Source organism: Panthera uncia, chromosome F1, assembly GCF_023721935.1.
Source record: "Panthera uncia isolate 11264 chromosome F1, Puncia_PCG_1.0, whole genome shotgun sequence".
NCBI lineage: Eukaryota > Metazoa > Chordata > Mammalia > Carnivora > Felidae > Panthera > Panthera uncia.
In genome coordinates this window covers 57,799,326-57,819,526 of record NC_064813.1, presented here as the reverse complement: position 1 = coordinate 57,819,526, position 20,201 = coordinate 57,799,326, and the positions used below count along the sequence as shown (strand labels likewise).

Sequence of the window (20,201 nt, the reverse complement as noted above, 5' to 3'; positions counted from 1 at the left end):
CAGGCTCCCTCCTCACTGTCAGCACAGAGCCTGATGCAGGCCTCGATCCCACAAACTGTGAGATCATAACCTGAGCTGAAATCAAGAGCTGGATGCGTAACCAACTGAGCCACCCAGGTGCCCCTCAGGTATCTTATTTAGAAAGACTTACTGTCCTGTTCTCCCCTTGAATCTGCTACCAGGTGTGGTTGAAAACACCCACTATGCAAGCAATATCCAACTTGAAAAAGTGTCTAGAAACATGTCCCTCATCAGTAAACACTGCTACCCTTTAGCTCCACTCTCTGGGTCTCAAGTAGTCTATGGCTCCCACCACCTCAGTGCTCCTAAAATTGGTTGTAGGCCATGGGGCGCCTGGGTGGCTCAGTCGGTTAAGCGTCCGACTTCGGCTCAGGTCACGATCTCGCGGTATGTGAGTTCGAGCCCCGCGTCCGGCTCTGTGCTGACTGCTCAGAGCCTGGAGCCTGTTTCAGATTCTGTGTCTCCCTCTCTCTCTGACCCTCCCCCGTTCATGCTCTGTCTCTCTCTGTCTCAAAAATAAATAAATGTTAAAAAAAAATAAATAAATTAAAAAAAAAATTGGTTGTAGGCCTTAAAACCGCAAAGCTACACAGATGATGGGCACTAAATTTAAATGTCATCTCCACGGCACTGAGAAATAAATTTCTCCTGCTATTCAGTGCTCAGTACTTGGAGGGGAAGTCACGACTATGCTGCTCTAGATGGAAAAGCAGAGTCTGTGCTCACAGCATACCCACTGCTATACCACGCCCCGCCACCCACCTCTGCCCAATGCACACAAACGTGTGCACAAGTCCAGTGACTTGCGTCTACAACTCTAGCACTTACGAGGAAGTTCACTCAGCCAAAAAGAGCAGTGGTGTACTTAAAGACAGGAACACAAAAAGAGGTCCAACCTCCCTGAAACCCATCTTACCTCCCACTTCTCCATTTGCTAATTCATCCATCTCATTTCCTCCTTTATTCTGACCCTCAGATTCAGATTCACAATCTAAGCGATTCAACTGTGTAATGCAATTAGTCAAAGCCTAGAAAAAAAGCAAAGGGGTATTAGAAAGAGCCTCTCAAAAAGATTTCGTGGGAGTTCATGAGAATTAAGCATGTATTCAAGAGAATAAACTTACGTTAATATTATCATCTTTGTGAGTAAGAGCTACTTCCAAATTTTTCTGGGACTTCTCAAATGATTTAATTTGTTCACTGAGCTCAGCATGTGATTTACTCCAATCTTTGATTTCTTGCTGCAACTGAAATGTTAAAACACATGAATTTCCAAAGGCTAGGGCTTTTGCACTGGACACGTCAGGACCATGTGAATGACACAGGGAAGCAGGGGCCCATGCTACTCTTCAGCCTGTCACTATGGACTGAGGCCTTGGTGAAGGGAGAGGGGGCAATGGCTCCTACCCTCAGAACTGCAGTGAGAACATGAGAGTTGTCAAGGAAGTCGATCCAGTTTACTGCACCCTTCAGAAAACTGCAGCCACTTCAAATAATTCACTTCAGTAGGAACCCAGGAGCACATCTCCCTGTCTCCCATGTCCACTGCAGGTCAGTGAAGCAGTTAATTGCTCAAAGGAGGGTTACGAATACCAAATTCTTTGGTCAAGAAGCAAATCCATCATCCCCCTGAGGCTATTCAAGTTAGTAACTGGTTGGTATTTGACAAGGAAAAGACTAAACACTCTGATAGCTATAAGGAATTGTAGAGAACAGAAAATCCAGAACAGATGGAGGATATATACATGAACTCAATTTTGGGAGCACAATTTAAACTTTGCATATCTAAGAATAGAGTTCTGCATACATATTTCATTTCCCTAAAAAAAGATCTGAAAAAAGATACTCAAGAGGTAATGATACTCAGTCCCCTAGTTCACATAATCTAGGATGTTAAACTTTCCTTTACCTGCTCTTTCTTCTTCTTAAGCCTAGCATTTTCTTCTTGAACCCGATGGCATTCAGACTTCACCTTCTCTTCGCTAAGTTTAGCTTCATTAAGAGCAATCTGAACCTAATGCAAAACACTATTAGTGAATTAATTCCAAAGGGGAGGTGGGGTGGGGAGGTGTTACACTTTCTCAATTAGACATCATATAGTTTTCATTTATTGCATATCCTAACAAAAATCAAATGTCTGCTCCTCAACAAAACTAAGGCACGCAATCCTGCAGAAATTACAGACAGCTTTACCTCTGAAAATTCGGAGGCATTCACTGAAATAACATCCTTTAACTTCTCTATAGACTTCTTGTTTTCCAGAATCTGCCATGTGGAAAAAGAACACACACAAAAAAAATGTAGTAGAATTTTAGTAGAAGAGTGGGATATATGCTAAAAAGATGAAACATCATTCCAGGGCCATCCCCTACTTCTCAGGTAAAAGCAGGTGATTCACTTTCAGCCGAGGAGAAAAGTCAAGAAGGTAAAGAGGTAAGGAAAGAAAAAAATAATCGGAGTTCTATCACATGCCATCCACAACCTTCCCGACTGTGAGATAACGTGGTAGATGACCAGACCAAAAAGGGGAAAGAAAAAAAGAAAGAAAAAACAAACTTTCACGTAATCTAGTTCAAATCAATGGTTTTTCCTATTGGTAGGGGAAAAAAAATCCCCAAGGTCACTTTAAAAATTCTCTTGGGGCACCTGGGTGGCTCAGTTGGTTAAGCATCCGACTTCCACTCAGGTCATGATCTCGCAGTTCGTGAGTTTCAGCCCCACGTCGGGCTCTGTGCTGACAGCTCAGGCTAGATTCTGTGTCTCACTCTCTGCCCCTCCCCTGCTTGTGCGCTCTCTCTCAAAAATAAACTTTAAAAAAAAAATTAAAAATCCTCCTGCCTGAACTGAAAAATGGTTGGCCTTGAGGCAGAATACAAAAATAAATCTCACTTATAGAATTCCAAATAATTTGTGAAGATACTGCCTCCTCAAGGAGGTGGTGCCTACTCTTCAGGCTCTCGGCTGGGGGCCGTGTGCAGTCCCTTCCTTCCAAAGAGAACAGCACACCAAGAGTGGGAACCGGTGAATAGAGCGGAGAAAGCTGGCAAATACCGGATCAACCCGGTGCACAAGCTCGACTGGGTGTACCGTGTATGGGAACCCCCTAGACCAGCACTGCAACCTTTCTGAAATTCTAAAAACTGTTCTAAAAGGCTTGTTTTAAAAAGGATCATGCAAAACAAAAAAAAAAGTACTAGAACTGTTCGACTGGGCTACGGTTTCTTAGTTGTTCCATATGTTTCAGAGGGCAGAGCCAAGCAATACAAAAATTATCCAGGGCTAAGAACACAAATACTTCTTAGAGCCATAAAAATAACAACTTGTGGTACTAGCATTTAAGATTCTATGAAGACGGATGGGTGCGGGTTCAACTTCCCTGACTCCCACTCTTCCTTTAGTTAAAGCATGGGAAAATGCAGAGTTGAATTCACCCGCTCCTACATGGCAGTTAGAAAGCAAAATCACAGTAATGCTTTGCAGCAAAACTTTACCAAGTCCTGATTCTTTGCATTCTGTTCTCTCTCGGATTCTAACATAACACGCAGATTTTTTGCTGTATCATCCAGAAGTTCATTCGTTTCTTCAAGTTTCTTGATTTTATCCTATTAACAGACATTAATAGTAATTACTCACTATTTTTCTTTTGTTTTCAAGATGTAATCTCAAAAAGAGAAGGGATTTTTACCTTAAATTTAACTGCTTCATCAGACAGAATCATATTCTGTTTCTTGGTTTCCTGAACATGTTTCTTTGATTCCTTGATCTATAGAAAATAAAGCACTCAGAATTAAGAAATGTAAATCACAGTGCTATCCAAACATACCTCTGAGTAGGTAACCCCTTAGAGAAGAAAACAATACTTTACACATAGGATGACTACTTCCAATTTGGATGGTTTGCAGGAAATAATGAAATTTTAAAATAACCATAGTAACTGAACTATGATACAGGAAGAAATAGTCCAAGCTGGAATCATGAGGGAATATACTGAAATAAATACTGAAAGAATAATTATACCTTCTGTTCATAATTTGACAATTTTTGTACAAGTTCTGCATTTTCTTTCGTGATATTCTTCAACTTCTCAGAAATCTGCTGTTCAGTGACTAGAAGGGAGGGGAAATCCATAAGATTACTATGATCACTAAATAAAACTGAATTACCCAATGTAACAGCAGTATGCTACCTAGCACTATGAAGGAAAAGGACTCCCGAACATAACTATTATGCCCTTAAAAAAGCAATCTGTAGCTGACAGCAATAAGGGTATAAAAACACTACTAAAATTTAAGAAAAATATAAGGACCTTTATTTCAATGAGAAACTCCAATTTAAATTTATTTCAAAGATAGGAAGTAGAATAAAATACTTTAGCTTGATATCCTTCCCTTTATGAAGTACCTTTCTTCTTAGTAAATGTGATCATTTTGGATACATGTCATTTGCAAAAAGAAAGAGACAATAAACATAAGCACGTAGATTTACATCTCTAGTCCTCAAATTACCTTCCTAAGTAAATGTATAGTGTTGGTTACACCGTTAGCACAGGAATACTGTTCACATTGACACGTCTGCCCCAAATCTAACTAGTCATCTTCTTCCTACTCCCACAATTTGTCCCATCTCATCTCCTGTTTCATTTGGTGGCATCACCAACTATTGTGTCATCCAAGCTAGCAACCTGGATTAGTAAAATGTTCGGGAGTGAATAAATCAATCAGACATCAGAAGTCATTGTTATCTACTTCTAGCTTACATACAGAATCAACTCAGATCAAACACCAATACTGGGGGAAGAGTACAAGTAACAAAATAAGCCTAAATATTTACCTTGATATACTCTATTCTTTACCTAGAAGAAAAAAAAATTAGATGTCAAAACGTTAATAGAAATATTATAGTATTATATAATATTACAGAAATAATATATACAAGTCAAATCATAACTAAATGAAAATTTAATAACAGGTTCAAAATAATAATCTGTAAGATTAAAAGTAACAAAAGGTTAAAAAGCATTTCAAATCTAATTGGTAGTGATACCTCATAGTTTCTGATAAATAAAAGCACTAAAGTGAATACCTCATTTTGCAACTAAAGGTATTTTTATCTATTAAAAGAGCACCAATCTTATTAAATAAGCACTTAACATTAATAGTGGAAATGGGTCTTTTCATATTAAATACACTAATGCTTCTTTTACCTGAAATCATTCATTTGACAACCCCAAACAGCCAGAATGAGGTCTAGAAACAATGATCATTCAAAGAGACTCTCAGGAAACAAGATTAAAGGCATAATCTTTGTACTAAGATAACGTCTCTTTCTCTCACCAGAAAACATCTTAAATCCTATTAAAAGTTGGCAACTGGATGGGGCACCTGGGTGGCTCAGTCAGTTGAGTGTCCAACTTTGGCTCAGGTCATGATCTCACAGTTCATGACTTTGGGCCCCACATTTGGCTCTGTGCTGTCAGCACAGAGCCCGCTTCAGATCCTCTGTCCTCCTCTCTCTTGCTGCCCCTCCCCAACTTGCATGCTCTCTCTCAAAAATCAATAAACGTTACAAAAAAAAAAAAAAAAAAAAGGTTGGCAATTGGCTGAGTTTAGAAATCTAATAAACTAGATCATCTCATTTTCCCAAATCTTTAAACACAGTGGTCCTCAACCTAAAAGGGAAAGAAGACTGCTAGAGGAAAATTCACGAACAAGAGAAATGACAACTAACCTCTACCTCATCTCTAAAGACAGCATTGAAGTACAGGGTTATAAAATCTAAGCGATACTCAATTTGTTTTAAATTGTATCACCGAATGTCTTTGTGACCCAGAATTTATGTCCACATTCAAAAGTTACAAAATGGTAATGAGATACCCAAATCAGTCCATAAATCATCCATGATATCTAAGTATCTAACACCACTTCTAACAATGTCATTATAGGAAAATGCAGTCCGAGTTCCAACATGGAAAGAAATCGCTGTTTCTCTAATGTCACAGCCTTGCTAATGAGAGACTAAGCTTCTTTTGCACCAGATTTCTTTTTCACCCAGATCAGCAGGCAGGAGGAGGCAGGGAAGAAGCAAGAACCAAGCAAATTAAGAGCAGGGCCCACGGTTCCAAAGTCAAACATAAAGGCTGAGAAGCAGCAGTTAGGACATAAAGCCCGCCTCACCCTGTGAAAATGTAAACAGGTTTTAGGATTTTTTAGATGGGAGAAACAAGAGTGGGAAACAAAAAAAATTTTCACCTTTTCCCCCTTCCACTCATCCTTTCTATGCTCCCTTTCTCCTCTCATCTGAGGAAAAGTCCTGTGAGGTTAAAAGACTCTTCACAGGAATCCAGGCAAAAGACCTTTCTTTTTAAGTGACTTTACCACCACTTGTGCAACGAGAGAACAATGAATAAGTATTTCTCTGGATACTAACATAATCTGTATTTCTAAATAAAAAGATATTCTATGGGCACAATTAACACATGACCAAATCAGAAAATCTGTGAAACAGATACAATTGGAAAAAGACTGAAAAATTACCTAGTGTCCTAGATACAAATATTTGTTTTACTATTTTCTTGTTTTGTAGCATTTTTTGTTTGTACCTGTATTTATATAATATACATTTATCTATACTTTAAGGTCTTGATTTCTGCTTTTTTCCACTTAATATTAAACTGGGAGCATTTTCTAGGCTCCAGTGTCTTTGAAATACATACAGTTAGAGTTACCTAGTATCCCATTATACGGATATACAAGAATTGAACAATTCCCCTACTATGAATCGTTTAGTTTGTACCAAGTTTTCACTCTAATAAATAGTGTTCCATTGAACACCCTTACACAAGATTTTTAATGCATGACTAGTTATTTCCTTAGAATACATTATAAGACATGACAATATATTATAATAAAAGGATATAAAAATGTTAAGGATTCTGATATATAGTATTTAAGTGCTTTTCAAGATAGCTGTAAAAGTTCCCAATTCATTAGAAATGTACAGGGGCACCTGGGTGGCTTAGTTGGTTAAGTGTCCAACTTCAGCTCAGGTCATGATCTCGCGGTCTGTGAGTTCGAGCCCCGCGTCGGGCTCTGGGCTGATGGCTCAGAGCCTGGAGCCTGCTTCCAATTCTGTGTCTCCCTCTCTCTCTCCGCCCCTCCCCCCACTCACACTCTGTCTCTCTCTCTCAAAAATAAACATTAAAAAAAAAAGTTTAAAAAAAAAAGGTATATAAGTGCTCAAGCAGGTATACATACACTTAACCTTTAGATTTTTACCTAAGATTCATAAATTGAAGTTTTCCCATTAAGTCTTTGCTAACAAAGATTACACTGAATTATTTCACAAGATTAATTTAGATTATAAGCATTTGTGTTCATGTTAGTAACTGAAGAAAAAAACAAAAGGGCCAGTGATTATAAAATATCCTTTGTCTTGATGAGTCAAGGCGTAAGTTTAATTTACTCACAACAAGGACAGTTCTCCAGAAGAAAATGGCAAATGACACAATTCCCAAGAAGGCTGTGATAAGTACAGGCTTCCATGGCAATCCATAAAAATCAGGCCCAGGCTGAACATCATCAGGCAATGTAGCAACCAACTGAAACAGAAATATTAGAAATAGCAAACCATGAGGAAATTTACAATAGAGCAGTCACAAAGAGTCATCCACGGAAATTCTAAATGAACCTCCATGAGAAAACTTCTCCATCAAAAATCTTCAGTCGCTTCCACTGCTTCAAGAAAGCTGGGATACTGGCAGCCCATTTCTTGTTTGGCATGAAGTGTTTCTGAATATCACGAAGCTAAATGTCTTTAAGCTGAACATGTATTTCCACTTTACAACAGGTCTCACCACATCATGTTGTCTAAGACCTGTCTAGAATCTCTGGATCATACTTTCCTCTTAGCTAATTTTTATGAGTTAAAAAGCCACATGAAACAAAAAATTGAACACCCTAGAGAAATCATCACCTTTTGTGGCTGCAAATAAAACCAAAATGATAATGAATAACACAAATGTTTTTCCTCTAAGATTTTAAATCTTAATTCTCTTCTATTCTTATATAAAAACAAATGCTGAGTAAGCTCAGACAGCTCCTGATAACTGGTCTAGACTGCTCTGATTAACCATCTTCTACATAACCCAAAGCCTTTCATTTAAATGTTTCCTGGAATACAATTGTTAAACACCTGCCGGCTTCTACACTTTGACTGCCCTCTACGAACACACAAGCAGCTATCATACCGGCCCCATTCCCCAACAGTGCCGGGATCGCTGGAAAAGGACCGGAAGAAATCGTGACCGCATATGAGAAAGTAACACAATGCCTGGTACAATTTAAGCAATCAATAACAAATGAGCAAGTGACGAAACCTCAAACACACTCCCCCTTTCCTCTCTAAACAGCACTACAACGCCTCGCCTGCCTCGGGCCTGACCCCACTCCATTTCTCCCTCCCCCGGTCAGCGCTCCCACTCCGCTCAGAACTCGTCTACCCGCCTGCCAGAGCTGGGGTCCCTCCCTGGGAGCGGGGACCGTCACCTCCAGTAGCTTGGCTATGAGGGCTGCGTAGAGCACCGACAGGGGTCCCAGAAGTTCCGGGTCCCCCGGGGAAGCGGTGACAGAAGGCACAGTGGCAGGAACTGAATCCATTGTGTGGGGATGGCCGAGCAGAGGCGACGTTTCCCCGTGAACAGCACTGGGACCCCCTCCCCTCTTTCACCGCTTCCTCCTTCGGAAAGGAGCCGGCTGAGGAGGCGGACACTGGGAGTGAACTTCGCCTTCCCCCCCCCCCCCCCCCCCGGCCCCCCCCCCCCCCCCGCCCCCCCCCCCCCCCCCCCCCCCCCCCCCCCCCCCCCCGCTGGCACTTTCCCCCAACGCCTCCTGGAAAACACGTCATCAGACACTGCCCGTGAGAAGCCGTATAGGCGCCTACGGAGGCCGGCCCGCAGTGGGCGGGGCCACAGCGACACAAACCAATGGCGGAGCGAGGCAGCGAAGAGCGAACAGACCTGCGCGGAAGAAGAGGGAGGCGTGGCCGATGGACGCTCACCTGCCACAGGAACTGGGGGAGACTGCCTGATTTAAAGGGCCCCGGGGGCTATGAGGAGGAGCAGGGGCTGGGGACAGACCCGCCACTCACGCCCCTCAGCCACTCACGCCCCTCAGGGCCGGTCTTGTGTCACTGCGTGCCGGGACCGCAACCGCACGCATCTGTCCTACAGCCCACGCGGGAGAGCAGCCTCTCCCACCCCCTAGTAAGGACAGGGGCTGCGCCTCGGTCCCCTGGGCGAGGCTTCCTTCCCCGGCATCTCCAGTGCCCCGCTCAACTTGTCCCCTTCCTACGCCACGAGCTGGCCGGCCCATACTCTTGCTGATGCCCCGTAATAACGCTGCTTCTAAGGAGCCACGTCATTACGCACCATGCGAAAGGGTTCAGTTCTGGGTTCCGTACTTTACAGTGATGTGCCTTGTGGGAAAGGGTAAGGATTATGTATAAACTCCTTCTAAAAGTCGTAGAAAGTGGGGACATTTACCCTGGAGGGAAAATGATGTTTGCAAATCTTTAAAGGTACATCTTCAAGTTTAATATAACGTCAATTCGGAAGAATAATCAGGAAAATTCTGAAAACGAAGAGCAATGGAGGGGAGGTGGAAAGGGAGGGGAAGGCAGGCTCTGCAATTAAAATAGTAAGTAAGGTACTGACCCAAGAATCCAGATTATGGAACAAAATAGAAAATCCAAAAATAGACCCAACTGCATTAAAAATTTGGTATATAATACGTCAGTTGGGGGGGGGAAGCCTTTTTAATAAGCGGTATTAGCATAACTAAATAAACCATACGGAAAATGATAAAATTGGTTTTCATAATAAGTTACAAATGATCAGACACCTGATTGTAAAAAAAGTGAAAACAAGTACTAGGAAAAACATGGGTGATTTTCTCAATGTATTATGAACAAAACCTTTCCAATTAGGTCTCAAAATCCAAAAGATTTGCAAACAACTACTTAAAAATTAAAAAAATTTGTCCAGCCCCTGCATACAAAAAATGCAAAACAAGCAGTTTGACGATGACAACCTGAGAAAAAATATTTGCAACATTAGAGACAAAGGGTTAATATTCCTAAAATATAAACCGTACAGATAGAGAAGAAAGCAGCCAACAAACCTACAGAAAAATGGGCTGAAAATTTGAACAAACAGTTCTCAGGAAAAGACCTAGGAATAGCTCACAAGCCTATGGAAACATGCTCATACATAATAAAAGACCTACAAATTAAACCTACACTGAGATACCATTTCTTACTTATCCTGGCAAGATCTAAACATCTGACAACATACTCTGCTGGTGAGAGAATGTAGGAGAATATTCTACACATACATTGCTCATCATTACACAAGATGATACAACCTCTGTGAAAGGGAATTTAGCAACATCTCCCCAAATTACTCATGTATTTACCTTTTGATGTAACAATCTCACTTCCAAAGATCTCAAAGATACTGTGTGTACAACAAATGGTGAAAAGATAATATGCACAAAATTATGTTATCCCATCATTATTTACAGTAACAAAAGACTAGAAACAACCAAAATGTCCATCAATAGAAGAGTTGCTGAATACACTAAAGGAAACTGTGAAACTGGAAAAAAAAAATTAATAGATTTTATATACTGCCAGAATATGATTTCCAGAATTTTTTTTTAAAGAAGGGGTGGAGAAAAATACATAGAATACTACTTTTATATTAGAAAGTAACAAGGGACAAATATATATATATATATATATATATGTTTTGTTTTGTTTTTTTTATGGTTCTGAGATAAAATTCACATGCAATAAGCTACACAAAGTGCAGTCTGGTATTCATATGGTGACATATGAATACACCTGTGAAACCCCGATCACATTCAAACTGCATGTACCCTTCACCTCCACAAGTCCTCTCCTCCCCTTGGTAATCCTACCTCCTGCCACTTGCTGACTGGGCCCAACCCCACCCCAAGCAGAATTTCTATAATAGTTCACATTCAGTTTTATATATGGAATACATAATACACCATGTATTCTAATTCTCTGGCTTATCTCAGCCTAACTGGAGATTCACCCATGTTGCTCCCATACATCAAAAGGTTCTCATTGCTTTTTATTGCTCAATAGCATTCCACTGTATGCATATATCACAGTTTGCTTATTTATTCAGCTGTTGATCTGAGTTTGAGGGTCCCCCCCCACCCCCGCCAATTTTTGGCTTTTACAAATAGAGGGGCTATGTATATTGATATACAAGTCCTTTTATGGATGTAGAATTTATCAGGGGTACATGCTTAGCAGAGGGATGACTGGATCATTTGACATCTACTTTTTCAAGAAGCCGACAAATGGTTTTCCAAGGTGATGTGCCTTTTACACACTGCCCATCAGCAGTGTGTATTTCCAGCTCCTCCACACCTTCTCCCATACTGAGTATTTTAATTTTAATCACTTTTTAATTTTAGTCAATCTAATAAGCATATAGTGATAATTCATGGTGGTTTAAATTTGCATTTCCCTGAGAAGTAATGATGTGCATTTTTAAAATGTGCTTATTTCCTATGCACGTATCTTCTTTGGTGAAGTGTTACTTTACTGAGTTCTTATTAAGTGAGCTTTGATAGTTCTTTATATATTCCAGATAGAAGTCCTTGTTCAAGTGCATGCTTTGCAATGATTCTCTCCTACTCTGTGGCTTGTCTTTTCATTCACTTAATAGTGTATTTTGGAAAGCGTAAGTTTTTATTTTGATGAAATCCAAATTATCAAATGTTTCTTTTATGAATGAATCCTGCTTTTTGTGTCAAACCTAAGAAATCTTTGGCTTAATTTTTTTTCTAGACGTTGTATAGCTTTAGGCTTTACATTCACTTCTATGAAGCGTTTTGAGTTAATTTAGGTTTGACTGAGGTATGGTTTGGTTTTTTGCACAGGGATATTTACAATGGTTCTAGTACTGTTTGTTGAACAGACTTCTCTTTCTCCACTCTGTCTCTCCTCCTTTGTCTGAAGCCCACTGCCAGGTGGTAGGGATCTGCTTCTGGATTGTCTATTCTCTGTTCCAATAATCTTTTTGTCTCTCTTTACACTGATACCATGCTCTCCTAATTACCACAGCTTTATTCTAAGTCTTGAAATCAGGTCATGTTTATGCTGTTCTAGGCCCCTTGAATTTTCCATATGAATTGTACAATCAGCTTGTTGTTTTCTAAAAAAAAAAAAAAATCCCGGTGAGACTTTGATCAGGATTACGTTGATTCTGGGGATCACACAGGGGAGCTTAATATTTGATATACCATTTGTCGCAGTGACAATATGATAGCATAACAATATTTAGTCTTCTCTTGAACAATGTATATCTGTCCGTGCATTTAGGTCTTCAATTTATATCAGCAATATTTTATAGTTTTCAACTATAGGTCTCACAGTTTTACCAGATTTATCCTTAAGCAATTCATATTTTTTGATGCTATTTTGCACTGAAAGGTTTTTTTCAATTTCAATTTCCAATTGTCTGCTACAATTTTACTCCTTCCTTCCCAACCCGTATGCTTTACTTCTTTTTCTTGCTTTAGCACACTGGTCATTGCCTCACTGTGCCCCACTATAATGCTAAACAGGTGTGGTGAGAGTGAACATCCTTGTTTTGTTTCTGATCATAAGGGGAAGCATTTAATTATTCACCATTAAGTATGACGTTAGTTGTGAGTTTTTCATAGAGGCTATTTTAAGCCCCTGTCTATTCCTAGTTTGCTGATTACTTCTTTTTTTTAATATCTGTAATCAACACTGGATTTGTTCAAATTCTTTTTCTGTGCCTGTAGAGCAGAACATTTGGAAGTTATTTTTAAAAGTGTTAATATGTGACTTACATTGATTGATTTTCTAATGTTAAATGAACCTTGCATTCTTGGGATAAGCCATACTTGGTCATTATGTATTATCATTTTTATAGATTATTGGGCTTGATTTGCTACAATTTTATTTAGAATTTTTGTGCCTATGCTCATGAGAGATACTGGTCTGTGGTTTTCTTTTTTTGTTATATCTTGGTCTGGTTTGAACTGTGATGTATTTTCTCATCTTCAATTCTCTAGAAGAGTTTATATAGAATTAATACTATTTCTTCCTAATATGTTTAACTGAATTCACCAGTGAAGCCATCTGGACCTGGAGTTTTCTTAGCAGAAAGGTTTTTAACAATAAATGCAATTTCTTTAATAGCCCTAAGGCTTGAGTAGGCTTTTGCAATCTGTGTCTTAGATGGAATTTCTTCACCTCATCTAAACTATCAAATAAACATAAATTATTCATAACATTCCCTTTTACTGTTTTAATTTCTGTAGAATCTGTAGTGATGTCCCTGTGTGATTGCAGATCTTGGTAGTTTGTGTTTCCTCTTTTATTTCCCTGATCACTGGCTAGTGGTTAATCAATTTTATTAATCTCAAAGAACCAGCTTTTGTTTTCATTGGCTTTCCTTTTATTTTCTATTGAGTTATGCTCTTTATTTCTTGTCTTCTGCTTCTTGAGGATCAAAATGCTCTTCTTTTTCTACTCTCTTATAGTACAAACTGAGGTCACTAATCTGAGATCTTTCTTTTTTTCTAATATATGGTGCTATAAATTTCCAACTAATGCTTTACTGTTATTGCACAAACTTGATATGCTGTTTTCATTTTCATTCTGCTCAAAATACTGATTTCCTTCTTCTTTAACCCAGAAGTTATTCAGAATTATGTCAGTTGGTTTCCAAATATTTGGAAATTTTCGAGAGATCTTTCTGTTACTGCTTTCTAACTCAGTTTTTTTACCATGTCCAGAAAACATACTTTGTATGATATGAATCTTTTTTATTTTTTGAGATTCGGTTTATGACCCAGAATATGATTTATCTTGGTAGATGCTCCATGTGCACTCAAAAAGCATATATATTCTGCTCTTCTGGGATGTTCTATAAATGTCCATCAGGTCAAGTTGGTTAACAATGTTGTTCACATCTTCTAGAACCTTATTCACATTGTCTATTCTAACAACTACTTAGAGAAGGATATTGAAATCTCTAATTATAATTATACACATATATCTATTTTTCCATTCACTTCTATCAACTTTTGTTTCGTGTACTTTAGAGCTCTATTATTAGGAGTCATTGTTATGACTAATGACTACTCTATCCTAGAAAGTAACTTTCTTTATCCCTCTTATATACTTTGCTCTAGAATCTACTTTGGTATTAATACAGCCACTCTAGCTTTCACTTGACTACTATTAGCATGAGATATCTTTTTCAATCTTTTTAGTTTTAAGCTTTTTATGTCTTTTTAAAGTATGATTCCTGACGGCATCTATTTGGATCCTGCTTGTTTACCCAATCTAACCACGCCTGCCTTTGAATTGGGGTATTTAGACAAATTATATCTAATGTGATTACTTATATGATTAAGTTTAAGCCTAGGCATCTTTTTTTCTATTTATTCCATCTGTTCTTTGTTCCCTTTTTGCTCTTATTCTGGCTTCTTTCAGATCATTGAGTCTTCTTAATGATTCTAATTTCTCTCTTCTCTTGTTATTTTAGTGTTTTAGTGGTTGCTTTAGGGTTTATAGTGTATAACTTATCACAGTCCACCTTCAAGTGATACTGTACTACTTCATGTGTATAGTAACCACTTTATAAGAGTTATTACCACTTCTCCATCTCCCGACCTTCATGTTATTGTTGTCCTGTATTTTATTTTGCGTATTTTTGAAACCCTATGCTACAAGAAGTTACATTTAAATAGTAAGATGAGGGGCGCCTGGGTGGCGCAGTCGGTTGGGCGTCCGACTTCAGCCAGGTCACGATCTCGTGGTCCGTGAGTTCGAGCCCCGCATCAGGCTCTGGGCTGATGGCTCGGAGCCTGGAGCCTGTTTCCGATTCTGTGTCTCCCTCTCTCTCTGCCCCTCCCCCGTTCATGCTCTGTCTCTCTCTGTCCCCCCAAAAAAATAAATAAAAAAACGTTGAAAAAAAAAAAATAAATAAATAAATAGTAAGATGATGGTTTTATATATGTACTTATATGGCTACCATTTCTGGCACCCTTCACTCCTTTGTGTAGCTCCACTATTTCCACCTATTGCCATTTTCCTTATGCCTAAAGGTCTTCCTTGAACATTTCTCAAGGCACAAGTGTGCCAGTGAATTCATTCAGGTCTTGTACATTGGAAAAAAAAAATCTTCATTTAATCTTTGCTTTACAGAATTATCTTCCTTGGTATGATAAGTCAACAATATTGTTCTTCAAGTATATTAAGAGATTTTATTCTACTGTATTCTGCCATGCGTTCTGATAAGAAATCTTGATGTCAACCTTATCTTAATCCTTCTCTATGTAAAGTGTCTTTTTTTTCTCTGCTTTTAAGATTGCTATTTATCAGGTATTTTTGAGCAATTTGATTATGATATACCTCAGTGCAGTTTTCTTCATGCTTCTTATGTTTGGGTTTCATTGAACTTCTTGAATATGTGGATCTATAGCTTTCATGAATTTTAGAAATTTTCAACCATTATGTCTTTAAATCTGTTTCTGAACACCTCTTCAATCCTGTCCTCCAGTGATTCCAGTTCCATTTACTAGGCTGCTTGAAAGTGTCCCACAGCTCACAGGTAATCTGATGAGTTTTCTTGAGTCTTTTTTCCCTATGTATTTCATATAGAATAGCTTCTAATGCTAGGTCTTCAAGTTCACTAGTCTTATCACCTACAATGTCTGATCCAGCACAACTTCCACCCAGTATATTTATCATCTCTGTCACTGTAGTTTTCAAATCCAGAAGTTTGATTTGGGTTCTTTTAAAAAAAACATCTTTTATGTCTCTACTTAACTTTTTTAACATCCAAAATATAGTAATAAAACCTATTTTAATATCCTTGCTTAATTCTAACATCTCTGGTAGTTCTTGGTTGGATAGGCTGATTTTTCTCCTCATCATGGTTTCTATTCTCTTGCCTCTTTGCATGACTAGTAATCCCTGACTGGATGCCACACATTATGAACAAATGTGATGGCTACTTTTATGTGTCAACTTGAGTGGTTATGGGGCACCCAAATTAAACCTTAATTTTTGTGCTTTTGAGGATGTTTCCAGATGAGATTAGCAGTTGAATCGATTCACTCAGTAAAGTAGACTGCCCTTCCCAATATGGGTAGGCATCATCCAATCCACTGAGGGCCTGAAAAGAGCAAAATGCAAAAGGAATTCACCCCTTTCTCTGGGATTGCTTGAGCTAGGACATCATTCTTCTTCTACCCTTGCTACTCCTGGTTCTCAGGCCTTCAGACCTGACTAGCATCTACACCATCAGCTCCCTTTGGGACTCAACCTGAATTACACCACTGGCTTTCCTGGGTCTCCAGTTTGTAGACAGCAGACTGTGGGACTCCTCAGCCTCCATTTGTGCGTTTGTCAATTCCTTATAAAAAACCTCTTCTACCTATGTGTGTGGCTGTGTGTGGGTGTCCCCTATTGTGGCACAGAAGTGAGAACCTGGAGTTGAGGAGACGGAGCTGAAAGTCCAGGGAAAGCAAGGCAGCTAAAATTCACAGGGCTGAGTACCAAGAGGAGGCATGGGGTGGGGTGAGAGAGCGAACACTCAGGGGATCCATGAAAGGTCCCCTTTGAGAATTCATCGGCACATGAGGTTGACAAAATTACTCAACATCAGAGAAACTATCCAATTGTTCCCAGGGAACAGTTCCTGACATAGGGCCAAGAATAGTACCTTATGATTCTAGGAGACCTGGATGAAGTACGCAGAAGGGTCTCGACTCAGACTAAATGCTGCTCGTACCTCGCCTAACAAACCTGAAACTCCAAGACGCCAAAGAATCAAACTATTTCCTGGTTATTTACCTGAACAAACAGAACAAAGCTCAAGAATGTTGTATTAGTCAAGGTTCTCTAGAGAAACACAACCTGGGACTCTTTCAGTGCAGTGAGCAGGCACAATTGTAGAGCTCACGGCACTTGTTCCCGATTTTTTGGGAATCACTGTCCTTTGTTACCTGAAGCCCAGTGATTTGAAAATGGCTTCATTAATTTTGTCTGATTTTTTTTTCTCTCCAGTTGTTTCAGTGACGGTAAAGCCAGTATCTCTAAATCTATCTTGGCTGAATGTGGAAATCATGCGATTTTTTTGGATTTTTTTTAATGTTTATTATTTTTGAGAGAGAAAGAGAGAGAGAACAAGCAAGGAAGGGGCAGAGAGAGAGGGAGACGTAAAATCAGAAGCAGGCTCCAGGCTCTGAGCTGTCAGCACAAAGCCTGATGCAGGGCTCGAACTCACAGACTGTGAGATTATGACCTGAACTGTAGTCGGCCACCCAACCGACTGAGCCACCCAGGCACCGCCCCCCCTTGTGCTTATTTTTTAATGATAAGATAATGAAATTAATTTTAAAAATTATCCATAGAGGAGGGTAACAACAGGTTCAGTGGACCTGGGACAAAACCTTGACTTCTCCAGAGCATTTGTTTTATAAATTGGCTTTGGATCTTATAAATATGTTAGATACTTGTAAAACAAAACAAACAAATACATTTAAAAGCAATCCCTAAAAAGTGAAAGCAAAAATGAAACAATTAACCTAACTGTATCAAGTTGATGGCAGGATGACAGAAAGGAATTATTTCAAGTATGCACTAGTGGGATATAGCTGAAAAATATCCTGAAAACATTTTCAATAATATATCGTGGGTGGCAGTGTTGGTATTGGTGTTTTTAATATTGTTGTGTGACTACTGTAAAATGAAGTAAATATGTTGACATTGAAAACTGGGATTTCCGACACTGGAGAAAGAAAATACATGTGTAAGATAGATGAGGTTAAGTAAAATCCCTCTAGCATCCTGATTTTATTTTGGGAGTATCCATATGGAACCAAGATGAATACTGAAACACACAAAAAACTCCATGTCTTTCTTAGCCTTGCCCTCTGAAAAGGCCTAGAAATCCCAACTCAAAAGAAATAAGCATCTTCATATCCAGAATGCAGCTTTTAAATACTATTTCCCATTCAAAGAAATCAGGGGCTCCTTAAAGAAATAACTCCTTCAAGGTGCAGGCAGGAAATGTAGAGGATTAGAACACGCTGTCACACTAGAAAGCAAGGAAGGTGTCAGTGACCACTGAGTGGTGTCCAAAAGGCTCCGAAGCCAAGCTGAAGAGGCTCCCACTAGCCAAAAGTGGGAGAAATTGAGCACTGGTAAGAATAAGAACTACAGTGGATTGAAACACACCAACTATTTTCAAATTCATGACATTGTAATAATCATTAGAATAGAGTTAGAAGAAATACACCAAAAAACCCCTCTGGACATCTCTGGATAAAGCCAGGAAACCAAGCCATTATTTTGGAAACTATTTAAATAGAAAGAATCAAATATTTATACTATACAAAGTAAATCTCAGTGTAAACAATACTTGACTATGTTTCTTTTTGAAGAAATATCCCAGCCTTTAAATGAAGCAGCAACAATATAATCACCATCTCACCATTTTATGCTTGATCTTAGCCAAAAGGGTGAGAAGCAATCCCCTATCACCATTTTGCACCATAATATATTAACAGACTTAGTCAATGTCACCAATGACTAGTGACATCAAAAGTAGAGGGACATCCAGGGATGTTGCCTCGGTGGCTCAGTTGGTTGAGTTTCCAACTTCGGCTCAGGTCATGATCTCGCAGTCTGTGAGTTCGAGCCCTGCGCTGGGCTCTGTGCTGACAGCTCAGAGCCTGGACCTGCTTCAGATTCCGTGTCTCACTCTCTCTCTGCCCCTCCCCCACTCATGCTTTGTCTCTCTCTCTCTCTCTCTCTCTCTCCCTCAAAAATAAACATTAAAAAAAATTAAAAAACAAAAAGTAGAGGGACATCTATACATTAGATGCCTCCTGCTGAAAGCAAACATCTCCTGTTAAGTATCCTTGCCAATCAATATTGAAACTGAATCGGACTACCAATTCCCAGCAAATACAAAGAGTCAGAGAAACATGTTCAGTTACACTGGGGAATGTAGTTAGCAAAATGCAGAACACGATATAGCCCCTAGAGGTCAAACAAACCGTTTCTTCAATGAATACATTCCAACAACAACAAACAAAAGGAGAAAATCTATAGGCAGAGGAAACGGTATACTTGCCCTCCCACTGAAATAACTAGAAAACTGGACAAAACACATGAAAAACACAATTTTCAGGTGGAGAACAACAGGCCGCACACAACCGTGACCCCTGAAGGAAGGGAAAACAAGGAGGTGAGCCTGCTGGTCAACCAGCTTCCTGCCTGGAGACACATTCTCACCTCAGCACAGGGAGAAGCCTCACAGAGCCCACCAATCTCCCTGAAGAGGAGAAGGCCAGAGTTCAGGGAGACCGAGGTTACTGAAATGTGCAGGGAAAGGTACCACAAAGACGGGGGCTACAAAGAAAAAGAGTTCCAGAAATCCGTGAAGGGGTTTCCTTCAGTCTTTGCTGAATTTGAAGCAGATCTGCCTAAGGTAAGATTCTCTAAGGACAGGCAAAAAAAAACCCCTCAGATGAAAAGAATAGCTGCCACCATTCTGAAAGCTGAACAAATCTCAGAGTTCTACACAGGCATGGGAAGCAAATTGCGCTCCAGTCAGTTAGAGTGACCTGACATTGCCTGACATTCAGTAGATTCCAGAAGAATCACGCCTTAGGAGTAGGGCTATACTACCTCTAGAGTCAAGGCAACTATATACACAATCTTAAAAAAGTCTTAAAAATAAGACTAGAAAGGATCAAGCTGGTCCACAAGTAACAACTGTCTAGCAAAGCAAACCTCAACATTTTAAAAAAGTCACTAAAAACCAGGCGCTCAACAATGTAACATTCACAGCACCTGGCACCCAGCAACAACAAGGAATCACTGGAATCACTATGTGTAAACAAAGCAGGAAAGTAGGTCGACATGTAAAAAAAAAACCAAAAAACAAAAAACAAAAAACACCCACAGGAATATCCCATGAGTAGGAGACAAATCAATCTGTAAAAACAGACCAAGAGGGGCGCCTGGGTGGCTCAGACAGTTAAGCATCTGACTCTTGATTTCAGCTCAGGTCAGGATCTCACAATTCA

The 20,201-nt window shown here is 39.5% G+C and overlaps 1 protein-coding gene across 7 annotated transcripts in view; it reads right to left on the bottom strand.

Annotated features, from left to right (window-relative positions):
- The window catches only part of MIA3 (MIA SH3 domain ER export factor 3), a 54,794-nt gene that overhangs the window by 11,394 nt on the left and 23,199 nt on the right, over window positions 1–20,201 (bottom strand). For 5 of the 7 annotated variants that reach the window (XM_049635227.1, XM_049635233.1, XM_049635228.1 and 2 more), the window contains exons 7-15: window positions 7,487–7,618; window positions 4,852–4,873; window positions 4,039–4,127; window positions 3,707–3,784; window positions 3,513–3,623; window positions 2,215–2,286; window positions 1,931–2,035; window positions 1,146–1,268; window positions 938–1,049 (exon numbers count right to left, since the gene is read on the bottom strand). In XM_049635227.1, coding sequence (XP_049491184.1) covers window positions 938–1,049; window positions 1,146–1,268; window positions 1,931–2,035; window positions 2,215–2,286; window positions 3,513–3,623; window positions 3,707–3,784; window positions 4,039–4,127; window positions 4,852–4,873; window positions 7,487–7,618 — 844 coding nt within the window. Of the gene's footprint in view, window positions 1–937; window positions 1,050–1,145; window positions 1,269–1,930; window positions 2,036–2,214; window positions 2,287–3,512; window positions 3,624–3,706; window positions 3,785–4,038; window positions 4,128–4,851; window positions 4,874–7,486; window positions 7,619–8,564; window positions 8,812–20,201 lie in introns of those variants that run through there. The other 2 variants (XM_049635234.1, XM_049635232.1) reach the window with 1 other exon arrangement.